This window comes from Amblyraja radiata, chromosome 25 (genome assembly GCF_010909765.2).
Source record: "Amblyraja radiata isolate CabotCenter1 chromosome 25, sAmbRad1.1.pri, whole genome shotgun sequence".
NCBI lineage: Eukaryota > Metazoa > Chordata > Chondrichthyes > Rajiformes > Rajidae > Amblyraja > Amblyraja radiata.
In genome coordinates, this window is record NC_045980.1 from 31,617,403 (window position 1) to 31,630,503 (window position 13,101).

At 41.7% G+C, this 13,101-nt stretch overlaps 1 protein-coding gene across 2 annotated transcripts in view; it reads right to left on the reverse strand.

The window, feature by feature from the left end:
* Nucleotides 1–363: 363 nt before the first annotated feature.
* The window catches only part of ptpn11 (protein tyrosine phosphatase non-receptor type 11), a 57,860-nt gene continuing 45,122 nt past the window's right edge, over nt 364–13,101 (reverse strand). For both annotated transcript variants that reach the window (XM_033043741.1, XM_033043740.1), the window contains exons 12-16: nt 10,970–11,037; nt 10,141–10,292; nt 8,569–8,684; nt 5,486–5,591; nt 364–3,840 (exon numbers count right to left, since the gene is read on the reverse strand). In XM_033043741.1, coding sequence (XP_032899632.1) covers nt 5,522–5,591; nt 8,569–8,684; nt 10,141–10,292; nt 10,970–11,037 — 406 coding nt within the window. In that variant the 3' untranslated portion in view covers nt 364–3,840; nt 5,486–5,521. The remainder of the gene's footprint in view (nt 3,841–5,485; nt 5,592–8,568; nt 8,685–10,140; nt 10,293–10,969; nt 11,038–13,101) is intronic.

The window sequence follows — 13,101 nt, forward strand, 5'->3', positions numbered from 1 at the left end:
CACATGGTAGTTCTGTGTTTGCTGAAGAAAGCTGGTTCTACCAATCAGAAAGCGACCGTTCAATGTTCTTAGTTTATTTTATTTAATATCACGTGTAGCAAGGTACAGTGAAAAGCTTTTGTCGTGTACTAACCAGTCAGTGGAAAGACCATACATGAATATAATCGATCCATCCACAGTGTACAGCTATTGGAGTAGAGATTTAAAACAGTAGAGAAATTGCAATGCGTGATTACAGATGTACACCCGTGTCCAGCACACAAAGATACGCCTGACCACCATCTTGGATGTACAGGCCAATTTAAAGGGAGAAGATTTCATTTAATGTGTGCAAAAATAGGAAAGAAAGTGACGTGCAGGTACTCAGCTTATATAAAATGACTTTATTCCTAATTTTAGATCTGATACATTACAAATACATTTATACTTTGATAACCAGCTTATGTAGCTTTAAAATCACAGCATGACTAGCAAAAAGAAATCTACTACCACCCATATATACTTTTATAAATATAGGAAAATCATTTACTGTGTCTGTACATAAACTAGACATCTGAATGGTATGAATTTTGACAAAACGTGAAATTACAGGATGGGCAATAGAAAGCAAATGTCATTTATAATCATTGCACCATTATTTTGATTGTTTACAATGTGTTATTCAATTTGAAATTCTGCAGACAAACAACCAGCCCATGTAATAATCTGACACATGAGAGCAATTCAGTTCACATTAATAGGCCAACTGGTTACATCCACGACTTTCTAAAGTTATCTCTTTATTTTGTCAATCTAAACATTATGAAGTTAAAAGCTCGTTCGCAAGACAATGTCAGCTGCAGATTAATGCAGTAATGAACCAAGTGCTGAATTCCAAATTCATGCAGCCTTTCCAATTAATATTCAAACAGTAGAGCTGAATGAGCCGTTACCACTTTTATGTATTAAAAGTTCAACACACAGCAGCTGGTTATCGTGGGTTCATTCCCAGGCCAGGATTCTTGCTCTCGGGTGTCTTGGAGTCAAGAGACAGTGAGCAGAAACCAGGATCTTCTGCACTGATGCAAGTCAGGAAAGACATTTCTTACAAAGAAAAGAGATTCATTCCTGGGATGTCCTGGTGTGTTTTTTCCCAGCTGGGTGACAGACCTACAATTGAGGCCTGGTCTCAAATCACAACCCATACTCCAGCAAAAGAGTCACAAGCAGTGTGGAGCTAAAAGAATTTTAACCTCACAAAATTACAATTCAAGCATAAAATCCTTCAGACAACAGTCGTACTCAGTAAATAATAAAATATTTTTTGTCACATTTTAGACATTTAAATAGTTCTAGCATGAAATGGTTTAGGGAAAATTAACTCAGTCTAGTTTATTCCAAAGCCATCATGTTTAGAGTTCCATTTCAAGAGCTCAAAATTCTTGTCATACCCTCTGTATATATTTAGTTGTGGCCTGATACTGGAGCTTCATGGAAAAAGACTATCCAAGTCACAGTATCATTGGGGGAAAGCCACCCACAGTGTGCTAACAGCAGAGGGCATGGGGAACTTGTACTTTGCCACTGAACTCTTCGACTCCCTGGTAGATTAAGTTTCGCTAGTGGCTTTGGCACAGTGACTAATACACACCGTTCAAGGTAAAATCAGCACATTGAAAAATTCTAACATACTTCATAGCCGAGACTCAAATAAATCATGTGGCTGATCCTACTCCGGATCAAGTACAAACAATGCTTTCTGCAAGTATTTGTCATTTAATAATGCTAAGTCTGTCTGTTATAATGGATATTATAGCTATGACACTACCTATTTAATGCTTTCCCACAAAGAAGACAATGGAGGAGCTGCAAAATTGATTCATTTTTCCTTCATTGATCCTTTGAAGATATTGATGATACAAGTTTAATGCCATCTAATTGTTTACCCATTCTCCACGATTCTGCAAATCCACACAAGAATATTCATTGGGTATCCAATATGGCTTATTGTCCTAAACATGGTTTTGGGGAGATGGCAGGGGAAAAAAATGGGGAAGGCAACACCAGCTCTCTGAAGCCCAGATCAAAGGGAGCCAGCCATGGTGTAGAGGGGAATGCAAGCATGCTGTATTTTCCTGATCTAGGTCATAGGCCATTGTTGTCTGGAATGGACATGCAGAGTCCTACATCAATAGCCTATTTCACTCTACTGATGCCAATAGCCTATTTCACTCTACTGATGCCAGTTGCGATGAGAAAGTCCAGGTTTCTATGGGCTCTATCCTCAAGCTCTTGAAAGGAGTTGGGATAAATAACATCCAACATATTCCTTTGTACTTGGACTTTACATGCATCTGTGGTGTAATTTCCTCTTCGTGGCTTCAGTTCCACACACATTAATCCCAGAGAACCCTAATCCTGCACTTTTGCTGGTTTCAGAGAAATGCCAGGTCAGCCATGTTGGCTTCAAGATTCAGTTTGACAAGTACAGCCACCCGATTCATTGCTTCATGGAAACATTAGAAATCCAACCCACTGTTGAAGGTACCATTAATTTTGTGCCCAATTTGAGGACTGAAATGCTTCATATAAAACTATGTTAAAAAAATAACATGCAAATTTATATATGTATTGATTAAAACAAATATGAGTCTTTCATGTGGAACATCAAGATCCTGTAAGTAATACTGAATGACAAAGGATTGAGGAGGTCAGCTGGCTGGGAGTGGGAGTGGTTGGATATAGGCAGATATCAGATTTTAGAGGCACACGGGAGGAAGATCATTTGTTTCTGGGTGGAAATAGACACAAAGTGTTGGAGTAACTCAGCGGGTCTGGCAGCATCTGTTTCTACGTTTTCTACACATATTTCTGGGTGGAGATCTCTTTCAGGAGACTGCCACACCTTGGACTACTCCAGGCTTGCAGCTTACCACACGATATACTGAATACTAAAAGTAAATTAATACAGGGTGTATTCAGGCAAACTTTCATCAACTGTGTGGCCTAGGATACAAACTAAACTCTCATCCGACCGGCACCTGAACCATGTCTCATATTTGTGGAGAGCAAGACCTATGACCATCAGAGTTCAACTGTACTAACATCACTGGATTCTCTCATTATTACAAGGGAGAGTAACCTTGTTGGCACAAAATTTAAAAAAATGTTTTGATATGAAACAATAAACACATTAGCACATATCTATTCCCCAACACAGTAACAACTGGAACAGCAAGGCAATGCACAGTGAAACATTTTCTTACACATACAGATTTAAAAAAGTCTCACTACTTCCAGCAACTTAACAGGAAGGAAAGAATTGGAGGGCAAATCCTGTGTGCAAATGCCAACAATCCATTTTTAAGCTGTTGATTGAAACAACGAAAGCAAAAGGTACAACACATGACACTTTCATGGTCTACATCAATGTCACTGAATATGTTGTTAAAGGCAAACTATCTAAAAGATCCAAATGAATGTACGATTTTCTAAATATTACTTTTAAAAAATCTATTCAGCATTTAAACGAAAGTTAAAATGAGTTCATGTTCTCAAAGAATTACATGATGTAAATGATTGCAGAGAGGCTATGACTGTAAAAAGGCACTTGGGTTCCACATCAGTAAAATACTGAAAAGCAGTGATGCATAAAGTATGGTGATGCTTTATGTATTAGCACAGAGTATCTTCTTGAAATCAGGGAGGCTGTCGTTCACTTTTAGTGTTTAAGTGGGGAATGGTGGAGAAAGAAATGCCATGATACTCTGAACTAAGCCTTCGATGGTCGTTGTTTCCATTTTACTCACACCCAAAGTGTTTTTCATTTCTCCTCTGCTTTTCACAGCCACCTCAATGCTCCTAAGGGTCGGGGTGGGGTGGGTGGGGGTTGAGAGGGAGGGAAGCATAGAAAAAATACACTTGAATTTCAAGCAACACTCCCGACATGCTAGAGAAATGTAAACCATTACAGCACCGAGAGCTGAATGGACAGAAAATTCATGGTACAATCTGTGGTCAGTATATACAAACTGATAGAACTATCTTTTCACAGTCAATCCAGACTATGGGTGTTATTCCTATAAATACACAAACAATTAAAAAGAAATGTAAGATGTTATTCAGTTGTGTAATAAATTTATCTGGGTTCCAGCAAACCTTAATGGTTCACCATAACAAGTACCACAGTGAACCGGATAATGAACGACCAAAATTTAGGAACAATGCGAGAAGGGATTATTGGAGCTTTGCTGTACTCTGCACTTTGGTTTAAAGATACAGCATGTAAACAGGCCCTTCGGCCGACCTAGCCCACGCTGACCATCGATCACCCGTTCACACTAGTTCTAGTTGCCCCATTACAGGAAGAATGTGGAGATTTTGCAGATGGTGTAGAAGAGGTTTACCTGAATGCAGCCTAGATCAATTTCCCTCCTTTCCTGCATATCCATGTGGCCTCTAAATGCCACTTAAACTCCACTAAAGTAGCTGTAGGACTGAGATGAGGAGTGTTTTCCTTTTTTCCCCCTCCTGTGGCTAATTGTAAATATTCGGAATTCTCTGCATCAGAGAGGAGTGGGTGCTCAGTCTTTGAATATATGAGGAAGGTTAAGGAATAACGGGTTGCACAATGGCGCAGCAGTACAGTTGGTGCCCGAGACCCGGGTTCGATCCCGACTACGGTGTCTTCTGTATAGAGTTTGTACATTCTCCCTGTGACCGTGTGGTATTTCTCTGGATGTTCCAGTTTCTTCCCATATTCCAATGATGTACAGGTTTGTAGGTTAATGACCTCGGAAAATTGCCTGCAGCGTGTAGGATAGAACTAGTGTACAGGGAGATTGCTGGTCAGCACGGACTCGGGAGGCCCAAGGGCCTGTTTCAATGCGGCATCACTAAAACTAAAACTGAAAGGGATGAATCGTGATCACACCGAATGACAGAGGAGGGACTGCTAGGAATTGTTTCTGCTCCTTTTATAAACAACCACCATTCTTGAGTAAAGTTTAAGAGGATTGAGGGGGGATCTTATAGAAACTTACAAAATTCTTAAGGGGTTGGACAGGCTAGATGCAGGAAGATTGTTCCCGATGTTGGGGAAGTCCAGGACAAGGGGTCACAGTTTAAGGATAAAGGGGAAATCCTTTAGGACCGCGATGAGAAAAACATTTTTCACACAGAGAGTGGTGAATCTCTAGAACTCTCTGCCGCAGAAGGTAGTTGTGGCCAGTTCATTGGCTATATTTAAGAGGGAGTTAGATGTGGCCCTTGTGGCTAAAGGGATCAGGGGGTATGGAGAGAAGGCAGGTACAGGATACCGAGTTGGATGATCAGCCATGATCATATTGAATGGCAGTGCAGGCTCGAAGGGCCGAATGGCCTACTCCTGCACCTATTTTCTATGTTTCTATGATAGTGGAATTGTCAGACCGTGACTATCTGCATCTTCTGGAGACAAGGCTTTTTTCTTTTTTAAAAGAACAAGTTGTGAAGTAATAAATCTTACCTTTCCTTTCCATTCTGCACCAAATACTGGCAACTTTCATCTATGGCCCTTCTGTTGCTGCATCAAGCCAACATTTTCATATATTCTGCCACCCTCATCTTTCATCCTGCACCAAGAGACCACACAAGAACATTAGAAATTCAAACTCGTGCCTGCTGTTCAATAAGATCATGGCCGATCTTTTACCTCAGCATCACGATCCTGCCAAAGTCCCATACCCCTCGACACTCTTAAGATGTTAGGCTGAATGTATCGCCATCCTGGCCAGCCAACACTTGACTGCTCTTTTCCAAGGGCTGAAGAGGGCCAGGTGTGGAGAGGGACATCGCAACACAGGATGACTGGATGGAGGCGACGGCTGCAACAGGCCTCTCTGGCCAGCTGGGACTGTAAAATGGCACCTCTTGCATATGGTCTCAGTGGACTGTCCTGTGCATTCTCTACTGACCGGGCGATTATGCTTATGTATAGGGATAGTCTTGCTGAGCTGTATGTAAAAAAATTATTTCACTGTACCTGATACACGTGACGATAAAGAAACCATTGAACTTTACCCTGCACATCTCCTTTTAATGCACATATATTTATCATTGCTAAATGGAAATTCTTTACCAAGCAGTTATTTTTTGAAAAAAAATCTGTGATGCTACCAGGGAGGCAACACAAGCAGGCATCACTTGCAATAATTCATAAACAACTGTTCAGTGGGTTAACATTAAGACGTTAATGATACTCAGCAATTTCATTAAAAACAGCTCAAGTTCACTCCGAACATTTCCCCTCAATTGATCACAGAGATTTGTTTTCAGTCTATGTATTCTGAACAGCTCACCACCATCTACATAAATGAGTCTACAAACGGGAAAGTGCTGTCTGATGATGGTGAACCTTCGCTTCCCAAGAACTCCCATTCCAAATAATGAATTAATTACACTCCCTGTGGACCCACTGAACCATTTCCACATATGAACAGAATATGATTAATTATCCTTCACCATCACGCAGCAGAAAAAAAAAAAAATTCAACAGATGCAGAACCAAAGTTATATAAAGAAAAAAGTCCCCAAAGAAAGCAAATAAAACCTGCCCATGAAATAGTGCTCCAGTGGTACTTTCGAGAGGTCCAATAAATTACAGGTACCGCAGCATCATTATGTGCCTCCGGCAACATGTCCACTTTCAGCACAAGTAATGATCTTAAACTTCAAATGAACCCAAAATCAATGTTGCGTTTAATTCACACCAATGGGACAGGGGACCAGAACTTCTTGCAGCAGTGCATCAAGCAGCAGCTGCCATTAATCAGACTTGCCCACCGTGCTCTATAGATCCAAAATATTAGTGCTCATGATTTCTTGAAGTACTGATGAGTGCGCAGCATGGGACAGAGGGGGATTTGGGACCTAAATGAGCAGAATAATCAACATGGCAATCACCAGAAACGATAGAGGCTTGGTACAGAATAAGGTTCTCTCTTTTACAAGGATACTAAATACTGCTTCACATTCAACAATAATCAACACATCCTTTACTGTCTGTATAACTCGTTATCACCTACCCCACAACCAACAATGGACCATTGTGGGCTCTACCTTTCCATGATCATCATTGCTTTTTGCATATGTTTCATTCGTTTATTCTATGTGCCGTCTATATCTCTCGTTTCCCTCTCCCTTGACTCTCAGTCTGAAGAAGGGTCTTGACCCGAAACGTCAGCTGTTCCTTTTAAATCTCATTTCTTCCACAGTATTCGGCTGACTCTCTGAAGAAGGGTGCCAACCCGAAATGTCACCCGTTCTTTTTCTCCAGAGATGCTGCCCGACCCGCTGATTTACTCCAGCATTTTGTGTCTGTCCTTAAACAATATGACACGGAGTGATAAACCAACAGCAAAGGAATAAAGAAATTGAATGGGCTGGAGATGGGAGTGAGGATGAAGGAGGGAGGGCGTGGGGTAGAATGTCAAGTCTGATCCAAAGAGAAAGAAAAGACGGGCATGGGTAGAAAGAATGGTTGGAAGAGCTTGAGAATAAGAGAGATAAAGAAATAGAAAAATAATAATTTTAATTTTAAAAGTCTCCCCCAAAAGTTTGAAATTTGAAAGAATGAGAGTGCACACTCAGTAATTTTCAAAGGTAGAAAGAATGAGAAGCTTATTAAAACTGGGGGAATTTTGTCTCCAACCAGACACACAGAGCAATAGATGCACTTTATTTGAGAAACTACCATGATCTTTAAAAATCCCCTGGGATGGTGTCATCATTCGCAGTGCATCTTGTGCGTGAAAGGTTTGACACCATTAGTTTAAAATTATGGGTTCATATTTGTTCATCTTTGTGATGTATGGGCCTGAATGCAGTCTTAAAGGGAAAGAGTTGTCAGTTTGGGCATCCCACACCAGAAACAATAGATGCCGGTACAGAATAAGGCTCCATCTATTTTACTAGGATAGTAAATATTGTTCACAATGAACAGTATTTTTTTCAACAACGGACACAAAATGCTGGAGTAACTCAGCAGGTCAGGCAGCCTCTTTACTTTAGAGACACAGCGTGGAAACAGACCCTTCAGCCCACGCCAACAAGTGATCACCCCGTGCATTAGCACTATCCGACACACTAGTGACAATTTACAGAGGCCAATTAACCTACAAACCTGCATGTCTTGGGAGTATGGGAGGAACACGGAGCACCCAGAGAAAACCCATGTCGGTCATAGGAAGAATGTACAAACTCCGTACCCGCAGTCAGGATTGAAGCCGTGTCTCTGGCGAGGTAAGGCAGTAACACTACCGCCGCGCCACTGTGCTGCCCTACAGTCTGAAGAAGGGGTTCGACCCGAAACGTCGCCCATCCTTTTTCTCCAGAGATGCTGCCCGACTCGTTGAATTACTCCGGCACTTTGTGTCTATCTTTGGTATAAACCAGTATCTGCAGTTCTTTGTTTCTAATATTTCTCCAATTTTCATTTTGGTTTCTGCAACCAGCAGTGGCAACAAACAAACTTAAAGCAGCTTTACATTTCATATTTACGACTATTAATAAATGATTGGAAGCTATAGCAAGGTGAAGGACGGCACTTACTCTGTACACACGGGATTGGGTGTGCAGGGAGGAAAAGGACTCTGGTCACCTCCACACGATAGATCCGATAAGGAATATTTGATATTTGTATATTCACGGCCTTTTATCTTACTTTTCTGGAAAAGAGGCAGTGTCCTTGTCAGAAGGTTTATGGAGACATGTTTACACAAGAATTTGTTCAAACACAAGCAGAGTTACTTTGCAGGGATAAAACAAAATCTGAAAATAAATAGGCCTGTTTCCCACAAAACTCACACTGTACCCTTCATATTCCCTAACCTTCAGCAGCCCACATACACTAGAACTAAGATCAACCAAGTGAGCAGACACTCTGCCAGTCTAACGACAGAGCAACAACACTCACCTAAAATTACAATTTAGTTCAGCTTTTAGAGATACAGCGTGGAGCCAGGCCCATTATTTTTGCACAAAATGCTGGAGTAACTCAGCAGGTCAGGCAGCATCCCTGGAGAACATGATGGGTGAGGTCTTTCGGGCCAGGACCGTGCTTCAGACCTGGAATCTGAAGAGTTCAGACACGAAAGGTCTCCTATCCATCTTCTCCTGGGATGCTGCCTGATCTGCTGCGTTACTCCAGCATTTTGTGTCTTTCTTTGGTAAACCAGCCTCTGCAGTTCCTTGTTTCTCCATTATTTTTGCAACCAAAGAGGGAAGTAAAAATCCTAAGTACTGCTCCAAGGAAATTTACACAATCAACTAAAATTCCCCTCTTTGGAAACTCTTACTGGGATACAGTAAGTATATATTGCATGCAGCCAATATTCCAGCCCTCGCACAACTAGTACACAAAAATACAGCCAGATTATGTCTTTCTACATTTTGGAAAATGAATACATTTAGCAGAATCATTGATGAGCAATTTGGGTTGGAATAATGGTGTTCTTTTTTTTAAATTTCAGGAATATTACATCATTTGCAATATCCCACAAGTCATGGCAACAGAGATCAGCCAATTTAGGAGATTCTAGCTGGAAGACTATTGGTGTGCTTGCTTCAGTTTCAAATTGGGGAATGCACTAGGGATGAGTTAACCCAGAGATATACGAATCTTCCATGCAATGCAAATTTATAGGTGCACAAATGTTAAACATAATGTCAATGGTTTCTCCTTGGAGAGCAAAGGCTAATTAAATCATATTTATGACATTAAAAATAAAAGATAAAACCTATTATGCTTCCTTCCTCAGCAAGAGCGGAACAAAGTGGCCAAAATGGCTGGTCAACTCTATGTCCAGCTCATCCTGATTTGCTACTTTCATGAACAAAGAGGCAAAGAGGGACCCGATGTGGGTGAGGGGGAGGGGGGGGGGGGGGGGGGGAGGGGCACCGAGACAATAAAGAGGGACCCATGGGGACTACATTGAACACTATGTAACTTTGTCGGCACTCTATACCCGGCTACTCTTTCCATACTTTGTGTATGGTATGCAAAACAAAGAATTTCACTGTGACATGTCACATGTGATAATAAAGTATTGTTCATTCAATCTTTAAATGTTAGTGAAAAGATGGTCTGTAGACTAAAGTATTGTGAAACAGAACTTCCTGTACCTGCTCTTCCTCGATCCGACGTTGCAGTGTTTCAATATAGTGCTGAACGGCCATGTAAATGAATCTGTACTGTGCTTCTGTCTGAACCATCCCGGAGCGTTGCGACCGCACCATCTGGATACTCTTGGGAACATCGATGTCGCAGTCCACACCTACAGTTTACAGAGTGTCCCAGTGAAGGGTTTATGTAACAAGCCACCCGCAAAACACTATTTGCTAAGTGTACTGTCACAGATTCCAGTGCAATATTCACACAAACCACCACTCACATCCACAGTCAAGAGCCGTCGTTCATACACGGCTCCAAATATACACCATGGTTCTGTTCCCATTTCACCTACACAGCTGCTCAGTTTAGATTTTAGTTTAAAGATACAGGAGACAGGCCCCTCGGTCCACCGACCAACGACCCCGGAAACACCTACACTATCCAACACACACTAGCGACAATTTATAATTTTACCAAAGCCAATTAACCTACAAATGTGTAAGTCTTTGTAGTGTGGGAGGAAATCGGAGCACCCGAGGAAACCCCACGCAGGGGATAACGTGCAAACTCCTTACAGAGAACATCTATGGTCAGGATCGAACCCGGGGTCTCTCGTGCTGTGAGGCAGCAACTCTATCACTGCACCACCGTGCTGCTTTTGACTACTGGGCAAGAGATATTTTTAGGCAGAGCATGGCACACAGGGCCTGCTGTTAAACATTCTATAGATTGCATGCGATGACAGCAAATAAGTGACAAGTAGCTAACGATCTTGTAATTTGGGGTTCAAGTCTCACTTAATGCAAAACGCTAGGCGCTTACAGTAAAGCATGTACGCACCTTTTTCTCTGATAATGTCAATCAAGATGTCGATCACAATGAAAGTTCCTGTGCGCCCAATCCCCGCACTATTGGAAGAAAAGATGAGGTCAGTTTCCTATACCAAGAGCTAACCTGAAAGTAAAGATGTTAAATTATCAACCAATTTCAAGAGAGTGTTAGATTTAGCTCTTAGGGCTAAAGTAGTCAAGGGATATTGGGATAAAGCAGGAACAGGGTTCTGATTTTAGATGATCTGCAATTGGATCCTCGACTTCCTCATCCACAGACCACAGTCTGTTCGAATTGGCAGAAACACTTCATCCTCAGTGATAATCAGTAAGGGAGCACCTCAAGGCTGCGTGCTCAGCCCCCTGCTCTATACTCATGACTGTGTAGCCGGACATAGTGCGAACTCCATTATCAAGTTTGCTGACGACACCACCATTGTGGGACGAATTACAGATGGTGATGAGATCGACCGACTGACCATATGGTGCCAGCACAACAACCTGGCTCTCAATATCAGCAAAACCAAAGAACTGATTGTGGACTTTGGAAGAGGAAGGTTGTGGACCCACAATCCTGTTTACATCAATGGGACGATTGTGGAGAGAGTCAAAAACTTCAAATTCCTGGGCGTGCATATTTCCGACGATCTTTCCTGGACCCAGCACACTGATGCAATCATAAAGAAAGCACATCAGCGCCTCTACTTCCTGAGAAGATTACGGAGATTCGGTATGTCAAAGAGGATTCTCTTGAACTTCTACAGGTGCACAGTAGAGAGCATACTGACTGGTTGCATCATGGCCTGGTTCGGCAACGTGAATGTCCAGGAGCAGAAAAGACTGCAAAAAGTTGTGACCACTGCCCAGCTGGTCACCGGCTCTGACCTCCCCACCATCGAAGGGATCTATCGTAGTCGCTGCCTCAAATAGGACAGCCAACAGCATCAAAGACCCACGCCATCCTGGTCACACACTCATCTCACCACTACCATCGGGAAGAAGGTACGGGAGCCCGAGAACTGTAACGTACAGGTTCAGGAGCAGCTTCTCCCCTACAGCCATCAGACTATTAAACACTACAACCTCATAAGCTATGAACTAGAATAGATTATTATTATTGCACTGTTATTATTTGTTCTTTTTTTCCCCTGCGTTTTTGTTATATTATTTATTATGATTACATATTCTGTTGTGTGTTACATATTATGCTCCAGACTTTCCAAGCCGCTGAGGAATGTTTCACCCGACACCGGAGTTCCATCGTCACGGCAAGAGGGCCCCGACCTCCAGTGTTTCACAGAGGAAGAGGACTTAACTTTCTGGCGCCTTTCCCCACAGTGGAAACTTTTGATTCTGCTGTGGGGGGACGTTTGTGTTGAACTCTATAATGTGTTGTGTCCATTTAAAAAAAAAAAATTTTAAACATTTTCTATTGTTTGTATGGAAACTTATTATTCATTTTATGTAAAGCACTTTGGTGTCAATGGGAGTTGACTTAAAACGTGCTATATAAATAAAACTTACTTGCTTACTTACTTACTACTGTTGTGCTGCAGCAAGTAAGGATTTCATTGTTCTATCTGGGACATATGACAATAAGACACTCTTGACTCTTGATCATATCGAATGTTTCTATGTACGATGTTTCTAATTCAATTTCAGAGACCAAAAGTTCATTGTTAAACATGCACTTGCAGCATGTTCATGTGGCGATGTTACTCGGGTAATGCAGAATTTTTATTTGCAAAGTGCAACATTAATCTTAGGAGTGCTCGATCTTTGCAATTATTGCAACAAATGAATAGTCCCTATTCCACTGCCAGCATGTCGAAGCATTAATGGGCATAGAGAGACATTATTCCAAGAGTCGAGAAGGTTTAATTGTCATATGCGCCGACAATGGAACAATTACATTCTTAAACTTAGATAGCATATAATAAACAAAATTCAATAAATCAATAACCGGAGAGAATCCAAGTGGTCAAGGTGTGAATGTACAAACTCCGTACAGACAGTACCCTCGGTCAGGGTCCAACCCGGGAATCTGGCGCTGTTAGGCAGCAACTCTGCTGCTGCGCCATTGTGCATCCCTTGGTGCTAAACCAGTTATTAAGGATGCAAGCTCCAGTGAAATAGCAATAG